The 22844-nt window shown below is 40.1% G+C and overlaps 1 protein-coding gene across 1 annotated transcript in view; it reads right to left on the reverse strand.

Moving 5' to 3' along the window:
* The window catches only part of LOC140237727 (NADPH oxidase 5-like), an 87717-nt gene that overhangs the window by 19514 nt on the left and 45359 nt on the right, over positions 1-22844 (reverse strand). Inside the window, exons 5-8 of the mRNA XM_072317655.1 lie at positions 17428-17628; positions 10936-11126; positions 9169-9360; positions 7516-7648 (exon numbers count right to left, since the gene is read on the reverse strand). Coding sequence (XP_072173756.1) covers positions 7516-7648; positions 9169-9360; positions 10936-11126; positions 17428-17628 — 717 coding nt within the window. The remainder of the gene's footprint in view (positions 1-7515; positions 7649-9168; positions 9361-10935; positions 11127-17427; positions 17629-22844) is intronic.

The following is a 22844-nucleotide window of genomic DNA, read 5'->3' on the forward strand; positions in this document are numbered from 1 at the left end:
GGTATCTAAACTTTCAAATCTGCACTCGAATCTTCAGCCATTCGAGCCGCAGTTTTAGGCAGTTGTAGCTTATACACGATGTTTAAGATGACGACACAATCTTGTTACTTCAAGAAATCAAGATACGACTGTAACTCTTTATGAGATGCAAAAAAATAAAAAATAAAAAATAATGATAATTCGGTACCGTGGAAGAGCTGGCCAATAAAGTGAAATAGGCTTTCACACGATGCCTTGGCTGAGTTACACCACGAAGCCTAAGCTATTCTGCAGCAATATAATCTATTATACTTTCTGACATTGTACCTAAATTGACATCCAAATAAAGATAAAAATAACAAGTATATAGAAATAAACTAATATTAACTTTAATTTAGTTGGAGTTAGGATTTCAGGAGTACTATATTTTATGTTTGACGACGGATTGGGGGGGGGGGGTGGGATGGACAGTGGGAGACAGGGACATGCTCGTAAAAGTGGCCTTCTCTCCTCTGCAGGTTGCTAGCTGATGTCCCATCTCTGAGTTTAGTCGTGTATATAATTATGTATTCATAAGCCATATTGCGTCAAATATTGTTCAATCTTTTCTAAAGGTTTCTACAATATTATGAAAAAGGTGAGTAAAGCAACACATGTCCAGTGGTCCGATAGATAGACAACATTAGTCTTTGTAGTATGTGTTGCAACATCCCGATATTAAAGAAGTTTTACATGACTGTACTGAGTTAGCTGTGAAACGTTAAGGATGTTTGATTAAAGGGGACCATGTTTCTGTTTCTCGTCTCGCCAGCTTTCTCGACGTCGAGGGACTATTTACGGTTGACGTCATTTTTAACAGTTAAACCCTCCGAGGGCGACTCTCTCGAAATTCGATTGCAACTGCACAGCTTGTTTCTGCCACTGGTCATGAAAGGGATCAGCGAATTCTGCGGACATGCACTTCGACACTAGCTTTAAGCTGTTCAAATAAATGCCTTATGCAACTGATGCAGGCATTTGTTTTTGTTTTTCTTTTAAAAGAGAATGATAATCATTACAGATTGGTTGAGAAGGGGGGAAACACCCCTCACGTTTATACGCGTGGAACAGATTCGGATACAGTGTGTATTCCATTATTCGAAAGGGGAGAGCAGGTGGTTTGGGAAAGAGGGTGTGAAAGCTGTGTATGTTGGCGCGGGTAGCTGATGAGGGCCTCCCAATACGCGGTGCACTCTGCAAAGGTTGATTAATTGGTGGTATGATCAACATGGCAATCCGAGGTAATCGATCAAGGCACTAATGAGAACAGTCGGTCCTCCTTTTCTGTGTATTCGTTTCATCAAGCACCACTTTCGTTTTCTTTTCCTCTCCCCTAACAATACCTACCACTTTTTTTTTGTTTTTGCATCTGAATGCACATTGGCAAAGACGGCTGACATCAAGAGACCTACTCTTATATTTTCGACAGTTTTTATGCAAACAGGTTTGATTAAAGCTGCATTTCATATCTATTTTCTTTTGGCAGGGGGAAAGATAATACATTGCCAGAGGTCGAATTGAAGTGAGTTTACGTTGGTAACGCATATTTTTCCCCCTTCTATCTGGTCGGGGCTTTTTTTCAGCCAAGTTTCTGTTTTGGCGCACACAGATGACGGGGGTAAAAATGATGGTGACATTACGAATGTCATCCCTCGTAGAATTACAGATTCAACAGCTGCAGGCAGGACCAATCCTTCTGAAGAGATCCATTTTCACCCCATTTGCTCCAATTGATCTCCACCTGATACGCGCTATTAGGGCGGAGTAATTAAAGGACTTCAACAGCGGCCGCAAGTTCGGCATCCCTCGCACCGCTCGATTACCCGCAGCGAGGGCTTCGTATGCCCGCGAGGACCTCACCGTGTGGATTACCAAACTGTGCCGTTTTGACATCATTTCATATTTCTGGCAATGTTTGAAAATAGCTTGCACCCATTTTCCCTTATTTTCGTCTCTTTCCCTCTCTGGCATTCCTTCTCTCTTCCTGTACCTTTCATCGTCTGTCTACCTATCTCTCAGTCATTTTAGTCTACGCACGATGAGCTTATGTGTGCGTCTGTGTAAGTATGTGGAGTCTATGTATGCATGCATGACTTTCTTAAAACCAGTACATCTAAAACCCGCCGCGCATTATACGACTCACGACTATACGACTGGCAGACTTTGGATCCGAAATAAATCAGTATAAATCAGTATTCTCAGAATAAAAATGTTTCTTTATTTCAGATCCAAAGTCTGTCAGTCGTATAGTCGTGAGTTGTATAGTGTGCGTCGGGCTTAAGTGTGGTCTCAATGACACATAACAGAAAATCCATCTTACTATAATTTCGCTCGAATGTATTGCATCAGCGCCTAGCTTGGCTAGTTTTCCTGATTTTTCTTTCTAGTTTACTCAATTTGCAATCGATGGCATTCTATTACTTTCTTTCTGAATCTCTCTCTCTCTCTCTTTCTCACACACACTTTTGATAATGTAAAAACTTTATCGTAATTTGTTGTAGTTGCAGAAAGCAGGGTTAAAGGGAAGTGCGCTTGATGCGAATAATTGCAATGAGCCCATCTGGTGCTTGCACGTCGAGTGCTACGTTGTGTGCATCTCCTTGCAAGTATGTCATGAGTTTCACATCTAACCAAGATAGCAGTGCTTTCTAACTATGCTATGCATATTGTCAGTGACGACATAACAGCGGAGTGACTAATCCTCTATAAAACTTAAACGAACTGGGATGTATTGGGAGGCAGTGACCTCATATAAGAGAACATAAAGTACAATATTCAATGAATGCCTAATAATACGCCATCGACTTTTTTCTTTTTACTTCTATACGTAGTACATTCGGTCATGATTTCGATGGCACTGTGTAAGATTATAGGGAAACAGCGGTATTACATTTCTAGTTAAGACCGTGGAAATGAACCATAATTCTACTCAAATGTAAAGTTTGTTTGTTTGTTCATTTCTATCTGAGAAGATGGCTGGATAGCCCATCTTCAGCTACGTTAAGCTGGTCTTCCATGGGGTCCCGTTGGATGTGAGGTGGGATCACTTCACCGAGTTAAACACCGTGCTCTTTGCGATGAATGAATGAAGCGGGATCGTTTACGTGCATGAGTCGTTACTCTCTCATACACGGGACCCCCATTTTATGTCCTATCCGAGGGACAGAGTGTTTTGCCTCTTGCTAGAGGAGACGGTATCCTTACACACAACATTGCTCAGTCCAGACTCGGGTTCGAACCCGGGCCGCGCGATCGTGAGGCAGACGCGCTTCCGACTGAGCCAACTCACCACCCTAAACTACTGATTTCAGACGTTCAATGCACGTTTAGATTTAAATTTGATTTTTTTTTTTTATTTGAAAATGAAGCTGACGATGGCAGCTAGACCACATCCTCCCCCCCCCCCAAAAAAAGAGATAGAACAGCCTATTTTTACCTGTTAGAGTTCACTTTGAAGTTCAACCTAACGCCACCTCCAAATCTCAGCGACCCTCTCCCTAGCCTTTTGTCAAGGCATTCTCGCTGTATGGTGAAGAAAGCCCAGCTGAGTGGGGTTGAGCGAGGTCGCCCAGTACAGCGAGAGAGCCTTGACAAAAGGCTACCCTCTCCCTAGAACTGACCCCCTCATCCAACCATCCACGACCCACCTGCTGCCCCTTTCATTGTTGCCCATCTCAACCCTTTCACCACGTCGTCTTTCTATTCTCGTTATCCCCATCACCACCTCACCCCCTCTACCGCTCTGCCCATCCACAGCCCGTCCCTGTCCTGCCTAAATCATCCCCGACTCCACTCCATCCCTCCTACACCACTTTCCCCCACACTTTAAACGCTATATTCTAGAAATCCCATTCCCTTTACCCATTCTTCTGCGCACACTCCCTTGACACTCTGTACTGAGAGCATCAGTGAAATCAGAAGTGAGTGCAAATCAGCGCGAGAAGTCAAAGGGTAAGCATACTGTGTTTTTGGCCTCAGGGTGGTGTTTAATTGCAACGATTGTAATCCAGTCCGTGTTCTCTAGAGTGGTTACACTTTCCTTCAGGGTAGCTCATGAAATATTCAAATTACGCCCTCCACCCCCCCCCCCCCCCTTGACATGAGATCTACTGAATGGCGATTTTGCTTCATTGGTTCAGAGAACGCGAGTAATGTAGTACACAATCATATTACTTCCGAGGAAATATCTTCTTCTGATAGGTCAAACTCCTTCCCTTTTCTCACCCACTCCCCACCCCCACGCGCCATTTGGGTCTCTAATTTCGATATCTATTCGCTCTCTAAGCGCGATCATGCGACCACATGTAAAGTGACGTGACAAGACACATCTTAGCAAGGACCGAATCGATGCATTCAATAGCAATAGCGTCATTAAAAGGCTCAGACGTCATCTGGGTGCAAACTAGCAAAGGCTCTGTCGCCGAAAATTACATCACAAAATAAAAATGACCTTTTCATGGATTTACGAGGATTGTCGCGATATCGCCGTGGGTAAACGGAGCAACTGTACTTCCTAAATCGGAAACAATTTACCGTACATTGAGCTGATGACGGTATTTTGGCGCAAAGCTTCTCTTTACATGTCTAAAGTTACATTTCATGAACCTATTCATGTGATGTAGAAAATTTCCTTCCTAACACAGAAAAACCAGCAAAAGTCAGTGCAATTAAACACTGCCCCTCGGGAGAAGGTAAAGAGGATATCCTTCAAAGTTTTCTCTGAGATGAGGCTCGTAAAATATTTGGCGTTCTTGTGTAAAGACAAGCCTACCGGGCAAGTTGTAAATTCTAATCCCTGCTTAATTTCTCCCTGGCAAGCTTACCTGGCAAGTTGTAAAATTTAATCCCTGCTCAATCTCTCTCATATGTTTCAAACGAAGTCATTAATCGGAGACAGGTGAATGTTAAGTTATGAATACGTTCGTGATTTATAATGAAAGACGTTAAAGATGACTCCGAAGCCAAGTTAATTCGAAACATGTATACTTCCTTTTCACTTCTTTTCCTTTTTAACAAAAATAAATATAGCTTATCCGCAAAAAGGTAGAAAGTCTGATTGTGTAAATCTTCAGGACGAGTGGGAAACTAAACACTCTGACATTGTCAGAAACGAAATAGAAGAAAGGACACACACACACATACTAACACATACACTTGCTTCTATACATTTCTATCAAGAGTAAGGATATACATGCAGCCAAACGAAGGAACTGCACGACTCATTACTGATCATTCCCTCTTTCAGCATACTGTTACAAGTACCGGGGAGTCTGTAATAAAGTCGACTCTGCCTACCAAACAACTGACAAAAAACAACACCAAACACAACAAGCAAAAGCAAAAAAAAAAAACCACACACACACACAAAACAAAACGAAACAAAAGCTTTAAGGGTACTCTCGCAGATTTCAAGCCTAGACAATACCACAGACCATTGCACACAGACATAACAGGCAAGGGAGTGCGTAACGTTAAAAGATCTCGTCGATTGATACAGCATGGTCCTTTACAATGCTTTCACCAACCCCTCTTTGACCCTTTAGCTCTAAACTCTCAACTAATCCCATGTCCATGACTTCTTCTGATGCTTGAGCTTGGTTCGACAAGAAGGGTGAAACAATGTGTCTTTTCTTTTTGCTAAAATCCTATACATAGCCCAGAGAAGCATTGAAAATAATCAATAATGTATTCATGTCACGCCGCGTGCTGGTAGCATAAACTAAGTGTGTGCCGGTATCGTGGTATCTTTCCGTCGTCCGCCTGCTGAAAAAACATCTTCCCTTGATGGATTGAACATTGTGACTTTATGTAGAAAAAACAGTATGAAGGAAGGACACACAAGATAATGATCGTCGTTAGGTGAGTAAGGGTGATAGCATCATATACCTAGAAATGCTTTCTTAAAAAAAAAAGCGGAATGTGACGAGACGAAAATGACGACCGGATTAGTGCCGATTTCGCCTCGGTCACGTCTACAAATTCTCATTGTGAAATGCAAGGAGCAAGAGGGTGTACTTAGCGACTTTTCCCTCTCGCATAATTCTCTCCTGCTTGGCTTCGATGACGGGAACGTTATCCACGACACCCTTGACTTTGTTACTTCGTGCCGTCTGAATGATAATGACGTTTGAAACGCATACCAACGGAATTTATCCCGCGCGCCAAGGTTCGGCGCATTTGTACAGGGCCGAGGTTAGCATACTGGCATCTTGCCTCGCATGGTCTTTCTATACTGCCATTTATTATGAGCAATAACCCCAGGGAGCAGTCGGGGTCAGTAGTATTTTTCGTAACCTTTTTTTTTAATTCTTTTATTGCTCTTTTTTTTTTAACTCTTAGCATGATAACCAAAGAGCAATGTGACAGACAATCTTAAGTAACACTAACGTTCCTTTATGTCTTACCACCCAGGTGCCAGAATAAGGGATGGTGTTTTCAAATCATTATCTAATGATTATTCCACGCTTTACATGCCATAGAGTAATTTGATGTTTCAGTATGAACCATGAGCATGCACAAACTTATGAATTTTAAAGTACATACCTTTGACATGTCTTCCCAATTATTAATGTAAACACATAGGTTAAGAAAATAAGTGATATTTGATGATTTGCACATTTTGTTAGGAAGAATATTCATTCATGATGAGAAAGTAGAAAGTTCCGCTGGTTTTATTTTAGGACGAGGTGTAGTATATTCCAGTATTGTCCACTCAATACACGATGCATAATTAAAAAAAGTCTTTCATTGTTTGGTACAACATCACCCCACTGCCCTCCTTCCCTATAAAGAAATAAGTTAGTTATGACAATATTTGGAGGAAGTGGTCTGCCAGTTTTGCTTTTTTTTTCAAACCAGTTAGAATTTCCCAATCAGGTAAATCAAAAATGGTATGAAGAGAAGGAGGAAGCGCATGGTTTTTTCCACAACAAAGCCTGATTTCTATCAAGATTCTGAACTATAGATTAAAGGGCAAGAATTCCACACAAATACCCTTCTACTGAAAAATGATAATAATGAAAGGCGACTGGCCACGCCTTTTATTAAGATCTCTTTGTTTCAAATTTGTTCTTGGATATCTCAGCCATTTCAAAACCGATTTTCATCAAATAAACTTTTGATACCGCTTAGAATTGCATGCTCTTTGACATCTCAGAGTGATTTCTAAATATCTCGCAAAACTTTAAAAGCTAAATCTTCGCCTCAACCAGAACTGTACAGTCCCTTTGAATAAAATTGGACAGCCTGCGGTGTGTTGACAAAAATCATTGCCTTCTCACTTTATTCCAGATACTTTGGAATTATTTAGCACAGTTTGTCATGTAAGTGACTTATAGCCACTTCTTCGTCTGTTTCGTTTTACTTTGCTTTTTCGTCTAACCCTCTCCCCCAAAGGGATAACTGACACTACGACCTTTGACATTTTTTACACCCGTACCAATTGGCAGTGCCTGACCCCATCCCATGTATACACGGAGAGGGTATGTTCCTTCCTACCTTGCTGCTCCGGTGCGCTGCTTATCGTGAATGGATGCCACTCATATGTAGCGATCTGCGGAATCTGGATGAAGATGTAGTCCCCCGCCTTGTAGTGGAATCGATTCGGTCTTGTGAGAACAAGGTGCGTCACCTGTGGTTCGACCGGGAGAGGAGGAGGCAGAAGAAGGAAAAGATGCCATCTCATATACCAAAAAGCGTGCCTCGTCATCCTGAGATGACCCTTAATGGTTTAGGAGTTCGTGCAAGTATTGACCACGGTCCCGAGGAAAGTACTCGCCCCATCATTAAATACTAAAGTACATGTATCACAGATGGACGGCAGTAGAGGAGTACGATCGGGCAAAGAATCTTTCAAAGGACACGAACACAAGATGTGACCTTCTAAAGGAAGGAAGCATATACGGAAAGTTATGAATCATGATCTTCAGACCAAGTAAAATTAAGTCTGTTGTTGAAGGGGAACGATAATCACATCACATGATTATGTGGATTTAGCGAATGCAGCAATATTAGTTGAACAAATCAGTGAAGTTTGAGGAAAATTGGACAATTTGTTGCAGGGGAATGATACCCAAATGTACACGGGGATTGAGTCAATTAGATGTAGTACTATAAGTAAAACATCTGTAGACTGAGGAAATCGGACAATCTGTTTAAAAGTTATGAATTTATAAAGTTTTGGTGCCGTCATCGCTGCCTACGACAACACCGATTCGTCACGTTTTTATATTTTCTTTACATCATTGTCCCGCAGTAATGTCACAAGCTGTTGTTTTCTTCGTTATCCACCGATGGTAGCAACAAAACTTGAACAATTCATTCCTTTTAAATGTTCAATTTTCGTCAAACTTCACTAATGTGTTCCTTTGATAATGCTTCATTCACTCAATCCATATACGTATTTCGCTATCATTCCCCTTTAACAACTTACGTGTAGATATGTCTGCCCAATGAAAGTACTACTGGGAGTGAATAACGTATATGCTGAAGAGGAACCTTGATTTTGCTGTTTCGAGACATTTCTGAATATCCATATTGGATGAAAATTTGATGAATCATTATATAACACTTTGGGACAACGCAAATTTATGTCGTTTTGCTCCCCCCCTCCATTTCATCTCACTCTCTCTCTCCCTACCTCCCTCCCATCCCTCACTCTTATCTATCTATCTATTTTTCTATCTATCTATCTATCTATCTACCTATCTATCTATCTATTTTTCTATCTATCTATCTATCTATCTACCTATCTATGTTGTCAACCTACACGTAAAGATTTTTTTCATCTTCTTTCTCCTCTCTGAACTCTTCCTCACGCACTCCCCGTCAAGAAGTAATCGTTTAGTTTCCCTTTTTGAGTTAATATTTGTTCATATATTCCTTTCTGTTCTGTTTTTTCTTTTTTTACAAAAACTATTTATGCCTCTCCTCATTTCATTGGTATTCCATCTTTTTAGGCTCTGATTGTTTCTCTGTTCATTTTCCTTGTCCATTCTCTTTGACTGTATCTTTCCCATCCATCTCCCTTCCCTCTTCCCTGCTCATTCCTCAACACCAAACCACTTCCATTCCCTACTCCACACATCTCTACCCCCACTTTCGCTCCATCTCCCATCATCCTGCGTCCAGACTGTAACCATGGAAACGTACACCTGACGGGAGAAGGTTGACTTCCTGGACGTATGTATTGCCGTATCTCGCCTGCTTCACGCACTTGGTCTGGCTGAGTTTCTCCACGATAAACACGACACCCGGTACGACGAACCAGTAGTAGAAGCGCGGTCCGTGCATGAGGAGTAGCGTCCAGAACACAACATACAACATGTGCGTGAAATAGAACACCTGTAGATAGGAGTAGGGACAAAGCGAGTGACAGAGAGGAAAAAAAAAAAACAACAACCCACAAATCCATCATGTTTACCTGCATCGGTATAGCAATTGTTGTAGGCATGCGCATTATTCCTCAATCTTTCCGAGCCTATACAGTGCCTTGGTAATGTATAACGAGAACATTCGAGATGAAATCATTGGTTTTGACGACTGACGTGAAGAATGACCACTTTATTAAACTTTAATCATGGTCAGTTGAACTCTATAAACCTCCGCCTTTGTTCCATAGTCAACCAAAACCTGCAGGCCGGCTGTAGGTTCCACAGGTAAAGCATTTTATTCAACTTGAGGAACTAAGACTAGTATTTTAGGAGAGTGCTCGCTGTTAAAATGTAGGTAGCTTCTCATATACGGCCAGCTTGGAAAAGATGCCTCGTAATATTCGAGTAAAAATACACTCACTGTTCAAGTCGACATAATGGTAACAACTTTAATGCATAATCAAACAAACAGAAGAGGGAAAGTCTCGCTAAAAGTGGACACGATAATGAGAGTTCAGATATTATAGTCTCATATTAAGAACGACTATGTCGATGGCGGTCACACATAATGCAAATTTGAAGGGAACTGGACACTGGACAATAACTCGGATATGAGTGGACAGTAACTGTCATTTGGTCATTTTATTTCATTCTTCTTTGTATCATATCATATGATTGCGTGTCTTATTCATTTTCTTCTTCTTCTTCTTTTCGACAATGTATGATTTATGCTAAGTCATGAAAACCTTGCAGTAAAGAGTTCTTGAAGGGCTGGTAAATAAAAATGCAGTCTCTACCAGCTATAAGACAAAGTCCTGCACTCTCTTGTGGCGTGTGTCGCTTGCCGCCACAGGACACTTATAGCCACGAGCGCGGGTCAACTAATGGTGAAAACTCTGACTGTCAACTACATTATTAAATCAATTTCAATTGGACGAGCTTTTCGGGCGCAAATGGGCAAACCGGCCAATAGGGAGCCGAGTCTGTCCAGTCTTGTAGTTCTGAATGAAATGGTGCAGGCCTGTCTCACAAGTCCTCATAAGTTTTCTTCTATTCATATCAGAATGAAACATGACATAACACCAGGAACCCGATTTCCTATGCTTCGGGCTAAGCAGAAGATGAAAACAGGTGAAATTCGTGATCTATAGCGTTTGGAATATTCATGAAAGGGTCATATTTACCCGTCAACGGGCTACAAGGAGATGATCTTTTCACATCTGTATTATGATCCGAACTTCTGACGTCAGTTTCATAGCCAGCCGCCTGAGCAATAGCGGGGTGCATTCACTTGTAGAATATGTTACAATGCATGGTGTATACTTGCGATATGTCGCCTCTAACTAAACTGAAGATTTATTTTTTTTTTTCGCCAGTGGCGCAAATCCATCCAGGATGGTTTTTATCAGTTAAGTTTTATACTGTGACCATACTTTCCGCTTTGGTACATTATTTAATCATAGCTGCTATGTTTGATACACCGAATCTCTTCCGGTTAAGTACAAACCGGTTATAGGTCATCAAGTTCAATGAGCGCTTCCCTCACCTGGAAATGACCCGATCTTCTGACAAAGGGCATCGAGCACACCACCATGACGCAGAGAAGAACATCCAGGACCCATCCGGTGATGTAGGCACTTCCGGCTACAGGTGCCAGCCCAAATGAGGTGGCACTGGTATTAGTGAAGAGCAACTCTACCATCGTGATGTCTATGTAGGGATTCCTCTCTACGTACCCTGTTCGTTGGACGAAAAACAAAAACCACGATTATGACAAAACACGACGCAGGATATTTTGTCAAACAATTTGAATGGCTGCTGAATTCCCCCTCTTTTTCCGAACACTCTCTTTGAGAACATATGCTATATCAGAATCAAATTATTTTTATCACTTCAGTCTGTGAGTAGCAACAATAGGTAGAACCATCATTACAACCATATTGATAATCATGTTCTATATTAGGAAAATTGTCGATTATAATTGTCTTCAAGAGCTTCACATTATCAAAGAGACTGTTACTCTTCAGAGAAGACTGTACGGGTAATTCTTAGTGAAGAAAGAGCAGAGAGAACTACTATCACTGCTACGTAAAGGCAGTGTATCATGAGTCTTGACAGCGCTCTTTGTATACGGTAATCATTAGTGTTTACTGTTACATGCATTATGTATTTCCGCCTGTTGTTAGTCACTTTCCGAATGAAGATAGTTTATCAATTTTACTCCACTTTTTGAAAAGCACCAACCTATCAGAGACGGCACTCGTAAAATTCTTATGGAGGAAACTGGGCTGTAAAATGGTGAAGGCGTTTTTAGTGTCCTGTATAGATATTAAACAACTATTCGGAAACGTGGCGTTTTTTCCCTGCCGATTGCTTTCACCCAGATGCAAGCAAGGTGACCTAGCTAAGGAGCAGAAGTGTCTCATTATTCGTCTGCTGTTTACCCCTCCCTTATTCCGTCTCGGTCCCCGTCTACATCCTAATGGCAAGTCCTTCAACCAGATGTCACCAGCTAAGTCGATTAAATTCAGGCAGGCGGGGTCATTGATCGTGTAATGTGGCGCTGCGAGGAGGACTGAGATAATAATGAACTGTGATTAGCGAGTTATACGACAGAGACAAAGACGACAGGTATGCAGTATAATGTATCAATGTGTGCGGCTTATTAGGAGGTACAGAGATAAAAGACACACTCTGCCGGGTGAGAAGAGTAACATTCAAACATTCGTGCAACGACTTTTACGAGTCTTCGGTTTCAACTCGGGCTTAGGGCTTAGCACATAAATTTATGAGTAGGTCTTATCGTTTGTAGTGATCAAGGTAGATCGCGTTTGGATTTGAAATATAAGGAGAAAGTTATACATCTCTGGCAATGCCCTGATCGATACTTCACATGTGCCGGCAGAAGAAAACCTCGAGGCTAACATCGCAATAATTTTTCTATCCGCCGATTAAACAGATCAAGGTGGCTCACGAGTCATCAGTTATTGTGGTTTATCGATTTGTAAGGTTTATGAATAGCATCTGACATCCGACATGTAAAGATTCCATTCAGCAGACAGTGTAGCACTTCGTGATGGATACAATACGGGCAATACGATACAACTTCAGTTGCCATAGTAACGGAGCGGCTGGCGTCAGGCAAGAGGCGACGCGATGCTGGCGCGGTGCTCCCTACCAGGTGTCATTCACACACTCTTTCATACATCATTTATTTATCCTGAATAAATAGTCCCAGATATCCAACCATTATCATAAATCACTTCTTTTCCTCCACACCTCTCGGCACCATCAAGTCCCATTTTCTATGTGCATTTAATTCCCAACATGACGTTAATTAAATTTCTTCCGCCATTGCCAGCACCTGCCTCGCGACTGCTGGTAAGGATTGCCTTCAAGACCTGCCACAGGTCTTACTTCACCTTTTATTCTAATGGACTTAATCGAATCATGGCTATTAACTCACTCCGAACGTTCCCTTTCTTTCGCTCTCATCAATGTAATCTTGCACTTCTTTAGGCGTCATAATCAGACAGAAGAAAGAAGACATCGAGTTTCACTCCACTCGGTCGTCGAACTCCACTTATTACCTATCGCTTGCCAGCCCGGTGAATGAGCTGAAAATAAAATGTAGGCCTTACGGGAAGTTTCAGTTACGAGGCTTGATTCTGCGAGTATTTACGCTCCTTTTTAAGAACGTCTAGACACCCAAACTAAAAAAAAAAAAAATGTTCGTGGTGTAATCCTCACACAACCATAAAAGCAAAATCAGACATCTGCGTTTCTTGATTGTCTCTATGTACTGAAGACAGACATGCATGTGATGATACTGACAACAGTTTTCTAGTCAAGCGTCTGACTTGCCAGATACTGCTCACCTTTTCTCTAATTGCTTTTTAAAACTTTTTCTTTAAATATGTGTATGTGTTCTCATTTCATATTGTCGATAAGGTATGAGGGATGGTTGTTGTGGCACAATGACATCAATGAAACCAATTGTAACAGTTAAAAGCCTCCTAGATAATGGCTTCAATCAGACGAAAGTTGTAGACATTGTGGCAAAAGTAGGCTAAATATTGCAGCTAGATTAGCAATGTTTCGATGTTATTTTATACACAATTGTTCATGTCAAACGAAAATGACGTTTGAACTTTGCTAATACCGCGAAATAAATTTTTTTTTCTAGTTCTGTTTATCTTCCTCTCACTTTCTCCGTCATTCTTTCATTCTACAAATGTATGTTTGTATCTCATGTCCTTTTTATATTTGCTTTGTTCAGCAATGAGAGGAGAACGTACATGTCACGTGGCACATGGCTGAGGGGTTACGGGAAAGGGACGAATTATTGCAGCTTGATCTTGACGAGTTCGCAAATTGGCAGCTCGCCGTCAATTCAGGGAGCATGTGGATCCATGACAAATATTCCCACCCGCTCCGATCGAGCGCACGTACACATTGATATAGGAAGACCCATCAATCCTTGAAAGCTAACTATTTGCCTGCCGTAATAAACGACCTATACGATCAGAGCTCTATTCAGCAAGGGGTACGTGAATCTTATTTCTGATTTCCGCACATGATTTCTTGCCAAGACAACACGAATATTTTGCCTCGTCATACAGCAAAGCAAAGCGCAACTGTGTTTTAAGCTATTAAACGATGAAATTGCTCCTCAGCTCCTCAGGACAGACACAGAAACCTGAAATAACATAACTTTTCTCCATTTTTTTTTTTGTCACGTAAACAACGGAAAGGAAGAGCTGCCTGATGTGCATATTTGATGCAGTATTTGACGCGACAAACTAAAAGGGTTACACTGTCAGGAACGTTTTATAGCCGCTTGGGGCTGCACGAAGGTTAAGTGCCTATGGAAAGGAGCTCAAAGGCTGTTGCGTTTATTCAAGAGGAGACATACCTACTCATCTCCAATAGTGCGATTGTAGACCGAGTTGGCAATCAAATATGACAGGTTGAATTGATGCAAGGATGTCAGAAGTAACACTCAGGCACTTACAGATATCATTTCTGTTTTCTACCCGCCAAATACAGGATGACAGGTCTTAATGCCAGACGCGTCCTGGGTTAGAAAAAATAATTTTGCTGCATGGGAACTCATGTATGATGATATCGTCGCACTCTGAAGAGAAACGGTATTACAATGGCACACTGTCAGTCAATGACAGAAGTAGTGACAGTATGTGCTCATATTGTAGGTTATTGATCGATGTGATCTGTGACACTGAAAACGTCATAAGGTTGATGAGGATAGAATACTTTGAATACTTTTAATGAAGGGCCAGAAAAGTTGTGTCTTCAGAAATTAGACATTCACGAATCGTCGCTCGCTACCTTCTGAAATGTCACGTGACTATACATCGATAATCATCTCCCAAGTTAGGCTTCCGGCGAACTCTGTTTTGTCCTTACACCGCCCTTCCTGAGGTGCTTTGCCGCGACTAATGTTGAAGGGACACGATGACACTTAATTAACAGCAGTTTCATTCCATGAAATACCATGCGGAGATGCACTATCTCGCACGCTTATCTCTCATTGCGCGTACGAGCGTCAAACGAAATTGATTTAACCCATTTATCATAGTCTGAGAGCAGTCAAGGATGACAAGAGGTAAAGACGAAATGCTTCGCAACGTTCTCCTTGCTTCCCTCACGTCTACAATGATTAACATCTCTTATTGGTCACTCACAAGCCTAAATCCGTCACTCATCTTATGGAATAGAATGAATGCACAAAGGGGGAAATATAATAAAATGCGCCTCGCGTATACATAATGTGAAACTCATTCGCACAATGTATTTCAAAAGGAACTGAAGCGAAAAATAGGGATGTCAAAAGAATCGTTTTTCAGCAGAGTGAATAAATATGGCCTCTTATAACACGACATAACATTACAACACTATCTGTATGCAGTTACAGAACGTGAATATACTTTCACACAACATTTTAAAAAACAGGTTGGAACCACCGTCATGGATCTTTTTCTTCTGCGTCTGGAAATACGTACATCCTGATCAAAGTTATGTTGATGTGCTTTTTGTTTTCTCTTCTGTTTTCTCGAGTTTTTTCCACAAATTTGGATCACATCACACTTATCATGTTTATATTCAGTTGTTAGTGCTGATTCCTGCCTATAATTTCTCAGAATTTGTCTAAAGTATAGTCACCCGAGTTCTTCTCAATCCTGCTAAGAAATATGCATTTCCAGATAATATCTCTATTTGTGCTACTTCTTCAGGAGAGAAAGACCAAAAGATGAATTATTATGAAAAGGAGACCACCTATTGCTTACTGCTCTTTGCATCAGAAGGCTTCTGTAAGTCTTATCTATAATTATATAGTAACATATTATAGTTTCCTTTTGTTGTTTTTTAATTATTTTTCATCAACTAACATTACGGTCTAAATTGATATCCATGCTCGCATTTCCCTATACAATATTTGATTTTATTCTGAGACCCACGACTGAACAAGTTTGCTTTTATGTAGGCACCATCATACTTATCCTGCTTTGCAATATCATAGTCAAATATGACTTTAAACAAACCAATATGCTTATCTCCATAACAAGATAGTTGTACACTAACGCGAAGATTTCGCCTAATTAGTCATTTTTCTATAGCATGATTGTATTTTTTATAACATGTTCTTGGGAAATGGGAAAATAAAAAAAAAACAACTTGAAAGGTAAAGGTATCACTGCAATGATGATTAAATTACGATAAAAATGAGACGATTTTTTTTTTTGTACCACAGCTTGTTTGCTGCACCAGAAGTATTTTAAAGTGACGCCACTCGTGTCGTTCAAGACAACCAAGACGTGAGCTCTAACCTATAAGATACACAAAAGTAAGTACAAAGAACTCTAAAAAGAAAGAACTTGTTTCAACTTTTTTTTTCCACACATGCACACGTATAACAAATAGAGACATGTTTCATTCTCGACATATGATTGGTCAGGTGCTCATCACATGATCAAATAAAGGCAGATCAAACTTTTACCCCATCTTTAACAATGTTTAATTCCACCTACTGATTGTCGCAGTCTTCTGATACAGGCGTCTATCACATACATCATCAACCAACTCCTGGTGACCATGTATTTCTTTATATTTGATGTATGCCCCGATTCTAAACAGCGACACTTCTGTCTGCGAAAGCGCCCGGAAGTTGCACTCTCTTGGCTAAGTGTCTCGGAATGGATCACCGCCCCCAAGCTCTTGCTCTGTAAACCTCGTTAGAAGAGGCTGCTTTCAACTGTCTGATTTCTCTCTTGTTGTGTATTCCAAAAGACCAAACCTTACTCAAACACCTGTTTGCAGCTCTTAAACTATTTGGGAACATTTCCAGAAGAGCGAGATGACTTGGTGGAAAGGAATTCGGCCTCATGAAATGTCACATGTTTCATATTTCCGCGTAAGATTAACAATAGTCTCCAGTGCTATTGATCCCTGATACACATCCCCGAATGCGTGGTAATTAGAGCCTGATTAAGATGGGCAAGACCCAGTTCTCTCTAAAACTCTTGGATGTGATTTAACACTCAAGGGACCATCAAGCACCCCTTTGGAACTGTCTTTAGAGCAGCGCTCCCATTGGGATGTTTGGCCATACAGCAAGGAGCAAATTTTAATCAAAAGATAATATTCAGTTGTTGCAATATAACACGCGATTTCTCTTTCTTTTCTTTCAACTACCAATTCAATGACAACACTGTGGAAAGAAAAAAAAATATTACTTTCATGGTCACTTTGCATTTGAGCCAATCGGACGTTCGTCTTGGCAAAAGATTGTAATTTGGAGTATGGATGACGAATCTGGCGCGCAAAACAGGGTCGATATATCTTGTTACTGGTAGTAGAACGCAAAAAAGCCGCTATCTCGCCGAACTTTTTCATAGTCTAACAGAGACCACGGGATAAGTATGTATTTTGTGGCCTCCTACTTCGTACTACCTTTTCTCTTGTTTTGTGTGTGTGTGTGTTTATTTTGGGGTTATTCTTCAGCTCCCTTCATACTTACAAGCATTGCCGATGTGACCCAGCGTGTGGACCAGCGCCAGACAGGCGATGACAATGCCCACCATTTTGTGGAAGATGATATTCTGGTCCGTCGGCAGGATCTCGGCGGCTTTCGTCGTCCGAATGGTGGTAATCGTCTTGCGAAGCATGAGAACCAAGACGAAGGCGGAGTTGAAATTTAGGCACTGTCCACAGCCACGAGCTGATCAAAGATGAAAGAAAGAAGAAAAAGATGCATCGTGGGTGTTTCCATTGAACCTGCATTATTTTCCGTATACACGTGTATTTCTGTTTATGTTGCAGTAAATTGTCGTATTTGTTTGTTTGTTTGTTTTTTTCGTATTTCAGGAATAAGGTTCTTTTAAATGACAGTCTTATCATCAGCATGTCGGCCTACTACCGGGTTATCTAGCACCTGTAAAAAGTAAACACAGCGTCACAAGTAACATATGAGAAATAATCACTTAAATGCAATTAGAATCTATCAATATTTCTATCAAAAACATCTGTGCTTTTGATTTTCTTCTTACATCATACAGTAAGAAAAAAAAACAACAGTCATTTTGGTTATATTTTTTCCTTTGAATTTTGATTCTTACATTTTAATAGCAGTCAGAAAACGCTTTTTTAGCTTGAATATTGAAAGAAACAGTCTTCAAGATGACCTTAGATAAAATCAGTCGCACCCATCGAGGATAAGTTGCAAGGGATAGACAAACGAAAACAAAAGAGAACAAACATGCATACAATGATAATAAGGGGGAAAATTGCGCTAATCCATTTACAAGGTTGACAGCTGCTTAATAATTAAGACTGCAGTTTGCAATGTTTCTCAGACATTTTATCTGATATTTCACTTTTCTTTGTCTATATAGTAAGGGTGGATTTCTGAAATGGCAATTCTTTCTAAGTAAGACGCGTGAGATGGAAACAACGGTAGATGAGAATTAGGCTAATGGAATAATTATCGCATAAACTGTTTGAAAAAAAAAATCGAAAAGTTCAAGCAAAACAGGAATGTTGAATATTGATCCATTACTGAAGTAAGTCACATGAGATCCGTTGTTGATTGTGTTCGCACCACTTTAGCAAAACACTGAAATGAGATTAGCTGAACACAAACACACATACACGCACACACACACACACACACACACACACACTCACTCACTCACAGAGAGAGAGAGAGAGAGAGAGAGAGAAATAAAGAAAGAAACCAGAATTTTACGAATCCATGAATTACACAATGTGCCATAGTTGTGTTTCAATGACACAAAATACGTCTGGGCTAGTTCTTCGTCGAAAAATTCAAATTACGTTCTTTTCCCTGCGTTTCCATGTAGAGAGTCTAACAGAGAATGACATTCTGCATCTAACTATCCTTCTTCTTTTTTTGTACCAACAATGCTTAACTGATTATGTCATTTAGAAAAATACGTCGAAGCATAAATAGCATCACCGCCCTCAGTAAGACTTCTTGGCATGAGGCGATACGCGGTATTTTATTGGCGAATTGAACGATTGACTTTTCAACGTCCCTCCCTCTTTTTCTCTCGCTTCTATAAGGGCATCTCTTGACGAGCTATGTTTATCCAAACTCCTTCGTTCTTTCAGGCATGGCATGTGCTAGACAGCGCAGTTATAACGGTTTTGAGGGAAATTAGATAATATAATCTCGAGATTGGCTAGTGTAATCTTGAGGGGCCTCCGAGCTTAATACAGAGTTCTCAAGACTCAGGATGTGGTTTTGTACTTGAGATAAAAACATGGAATTGACCCTACGGTTTGCATGAGCGAGGGGCCACCTGTTTACTTTCTCTCCCTACAAGCTATATGCGTCTGTTTGATTAAAAGTCTCTCTCCGTCCCTCTGTCTGTCTAACTGTCTGTCTGTCTGTCTCTCTATGATAGTGAAAAGTCACAGAAACCCTGAAACATGTTAATAAAAGTCCCATAGCATCAACATGCAACTTTGTCTACTCATTTTCATTAGGAAAACAACTGTTGGCAAAGTTGAAATAAAGGATGTAGAATTTACATCATATTGACCTTTCCCCTATATACACTTTGAATCGCACCGCAAGTAGACTAATGCAACGACAAAATCAATATAATTATGATTGAAAATAGCGACTGGACAATAACTAAATAACCAAAAACAATTTTCTCTTTTTTTTTTCTTTACTTATCATCAATGATAATCATTCAACTGTATAAGGATATGAAACCGGACGGCAATACTACTGGAAATGACCACTTGGTCTAGATGATTAATAAATTATGTGTCATTGATTTAGAATAAAAACAATGTTTACCCGAGCCTTGTTGTTCGAGACTGTTTTGATGCATTCACGAGGTTAATAGAATTACTCACTTCACCGACTGCACAGTTCAATTTGAGTCACGTTTTTCGTCTATCTAGCTGAGAACTTATTCTCCCTTTCTTTCGGGGTTGCCATGTACTTGCCTAATTAGTATTTACGTCAGCGATAAAGCTCACCTCCTGCTTCAACTAAATAATGACGAAAAGGTGTCGGGAGTTGCTGCTCTGGCAGAATCGATATGTCATTCGTCATTTATGGCGGCTGGATTCAAACGATGAAATAAGGTGAATTTTCATCTGACCACTATTTTCAATGCCCCCCCCCCCATGTTCATGAAAGCAAATAACAAATAGTCGCCCGTGCTTCCAGGAAGTAATTGCCATGGATATATCTATCAGGAAATGCGAAATGAGGCAGTTTACAGGATCCGCAGAGGTTCTATCATGAAACTAGAGCGTAAATCTGCCCTTCTCAAAAGCGAAATGATATAATAATACCAATTGCGAAAAAATACTCAAAGAATGTGATTCAAATTTACAAACGAACATGTTGAAATGTAAAACAAATAGCAGTATAACTTAAGGCATTTCTGGAGTTTTTTTCTTTTGGAAAAGATGAATTGGAACAAAAAGAAAAGTATGGGAAAGAAAGAAATTGTGGAAGTATAACCCTGTAATGTCGTCATGGCTTTAATGGGAGCATTATTTGACGAGTTGATTCATCCCTGTGATAGGCTAATGGCAGAAATCACGACGAAATAAACTGTGGCGACACACGTTGATACGATTTCCCTTCATTACCACGGGATTGCTCCGTGGGAGGGGAATTCCTTGACCGTCTACCTGTAAGAACCGCGCGCGCTGATCCGGCCGCGGACGAAACGTGCATGATATCTGTAAACACCGCATCTACAATTCGATTACGGGAGTCCGCAGAGTAGTGATATATGTGGATTTGATTAAACGTGCTTATTTGCGATTCGGCAGTTGGAATGCGAGAGTAATTTCTTGAGCGAATAGTTAGGAGCAAGATTCAATATTGGCAGACGGTTGCCGACATCTTGGTTGTCGGGGTAGGACCACGGCTCGGATCAGAAAATCGCGCGATTGACCTCAAAAGAAAACTTTTTCCCCAACTCTCTCGAGGAAATGGTCACACAAGGAATCCACAGAAGAGGCAATAAAAAGAAAGGGAACGCCAAAAATGTTGGACACACGTAGCCATAGATTATTTCCAATACAAAGTTCTGTTTTGGTCTTTCCATTTGAGGTTATGGTCCCAAACACTAAGAATCATTCTCGATAGATATTTTGAATCAGTCAAGTATTACATCCTACTTATGCATGCAATGTCAAAACTATCAAAGAATGTGACAATTTTGTTGTTGTTGTTCAATTAAATTTCCTGATCGTATCAAATCTAGTGTGTAAAGAGGATACGAGAACGACCAAATCTTTGGATGTTATTTACAAATCCCTAATTAATATTCATGTGTGTGTAAATGTCTGTGTGTGTATAGTTTATCTAAAATTGGTCTAAAAATCTTGCGTCAGTGTTGATATGGCCACGATAAGCTGGCAAAAAGAAGCAAATTGTAAAATTGTATTACTCAATATAGCAGGTATACATTGCACATGGCTGCATGGTGTTTGATTTCAGCGCAATAGCTAACTAGCAAATTATATTTGACCAGAAACAAAACGAAATGAATACAACAATACTGAGATTTTGCTATATTACGTTCATAAAATCCTTTGAAATATTCTCTCTTTTTTGCCAAGGCTCTCCAATATTAATAAACGAACATGAAATAAAATACAATACACTATAATATGATACTTGCATCAGCTCTTCGCTAAATATATCTCATAAGCTATGACCATATAATCCCTGCATTATCTCAAATGGTATGGAACGTGATTCAGAATTCGTTTCAATTGAAGAGGTAATTATATTAAAACCATTTAACTAGCAATATATTCAGTTACCTTGAAATTTTTAAACGTCGTCAGAAGTGATATTTCTACGTGTAATTAAATGCCCGATGAAACAAATGAACGTAGTCGTGCAGCTTTGTTTAATCGGCGAAACTATTCTTAATAGATTGATCGATCGCTGTGATCTCGTTACAAATCCAATATTTCATGGTGTTTCACAAGGGAACACTGCTTTGTATGAATGGGATTTTTTTTTTTTTTTAACGGGAAGACTGTCTTTGTTTTTATTTCATCTATCATTAATCAATCCTACGATAAATCAACAAAGGCAGACAGGAACAGAATGTTAGGTTTTCCTCAACATACATTTTTCTTTACTCAGTTAACTCATATTCGTTCAGTTAGTAGCGTTTTATCTTTCTGAAATATTTCATATACGGTTCTGCTGAATGTGAAAGAGAAATAGGGGCAGATATCTTCGTTTCTTTCTTCACGTTTTTATTGTCGCTTTGCGTCTCTTTATTCTTTCAGCTTTGTATTGAAATATGCCGCGGTGTCGAATCAGTCATTCATGTCACATTGAGATGAGGAACATCACGCAAAGAAGCATTCATGGAACTAATCCATCATGTTAAATAAATGTGCTTACGGTGAAATACTTAACATAATATTGCTTACGGCATCAAGTCATGATCAACAAAAGCTGTTTGGTCATATACAAGCAAATATTAGGTTTCCACGAGAAGCTGTATAGCCTCGTCAGAAGATGAAAAGGAGATACCAAAATAACATTAGACGATCGGCAAAACACTGCACAGGTTTTTCACTCATTTTTTTTCTCCGACCAATGTATAGCTTCTTCAATTTACACTAATTCGTGCCACTCTCCTAGAAGGGATCGGTCCTATTTGGAAGACACAAAAGATCGCCTTAAATGTCAGAATGTAATTAAGTAAATGATCATCAAAAGACTGATGCCTTCCATTCATTTCATCTATTCAAGCAATTTCTAGAGTGATAATAAAACATACTGAATGAAGAAAAAAGCTGTAAATGAATGCAGTCATCTTGGACAAGGATATTTAGTAGAAATAAATTAATTTTAGCCACCGTCACAAGTGATTGTTGGTACAGCTATAGTTGACTCATTATTAGCAA

Source organism: Diadema setosum, chromosome 14 (genome assembly GCF_964275005.1).
Source record: "Diadema setosum chromosome 14, eeDiaSeto1, whole genome shotgun sequence".
Classification (NCBI taxonomy): domain Eukaryota; kingdom Metazoa; phylum Echinodermata; class Echinoidea; order Diadematoida; family Diadematidae; genus Diadema; species Diadema setosum.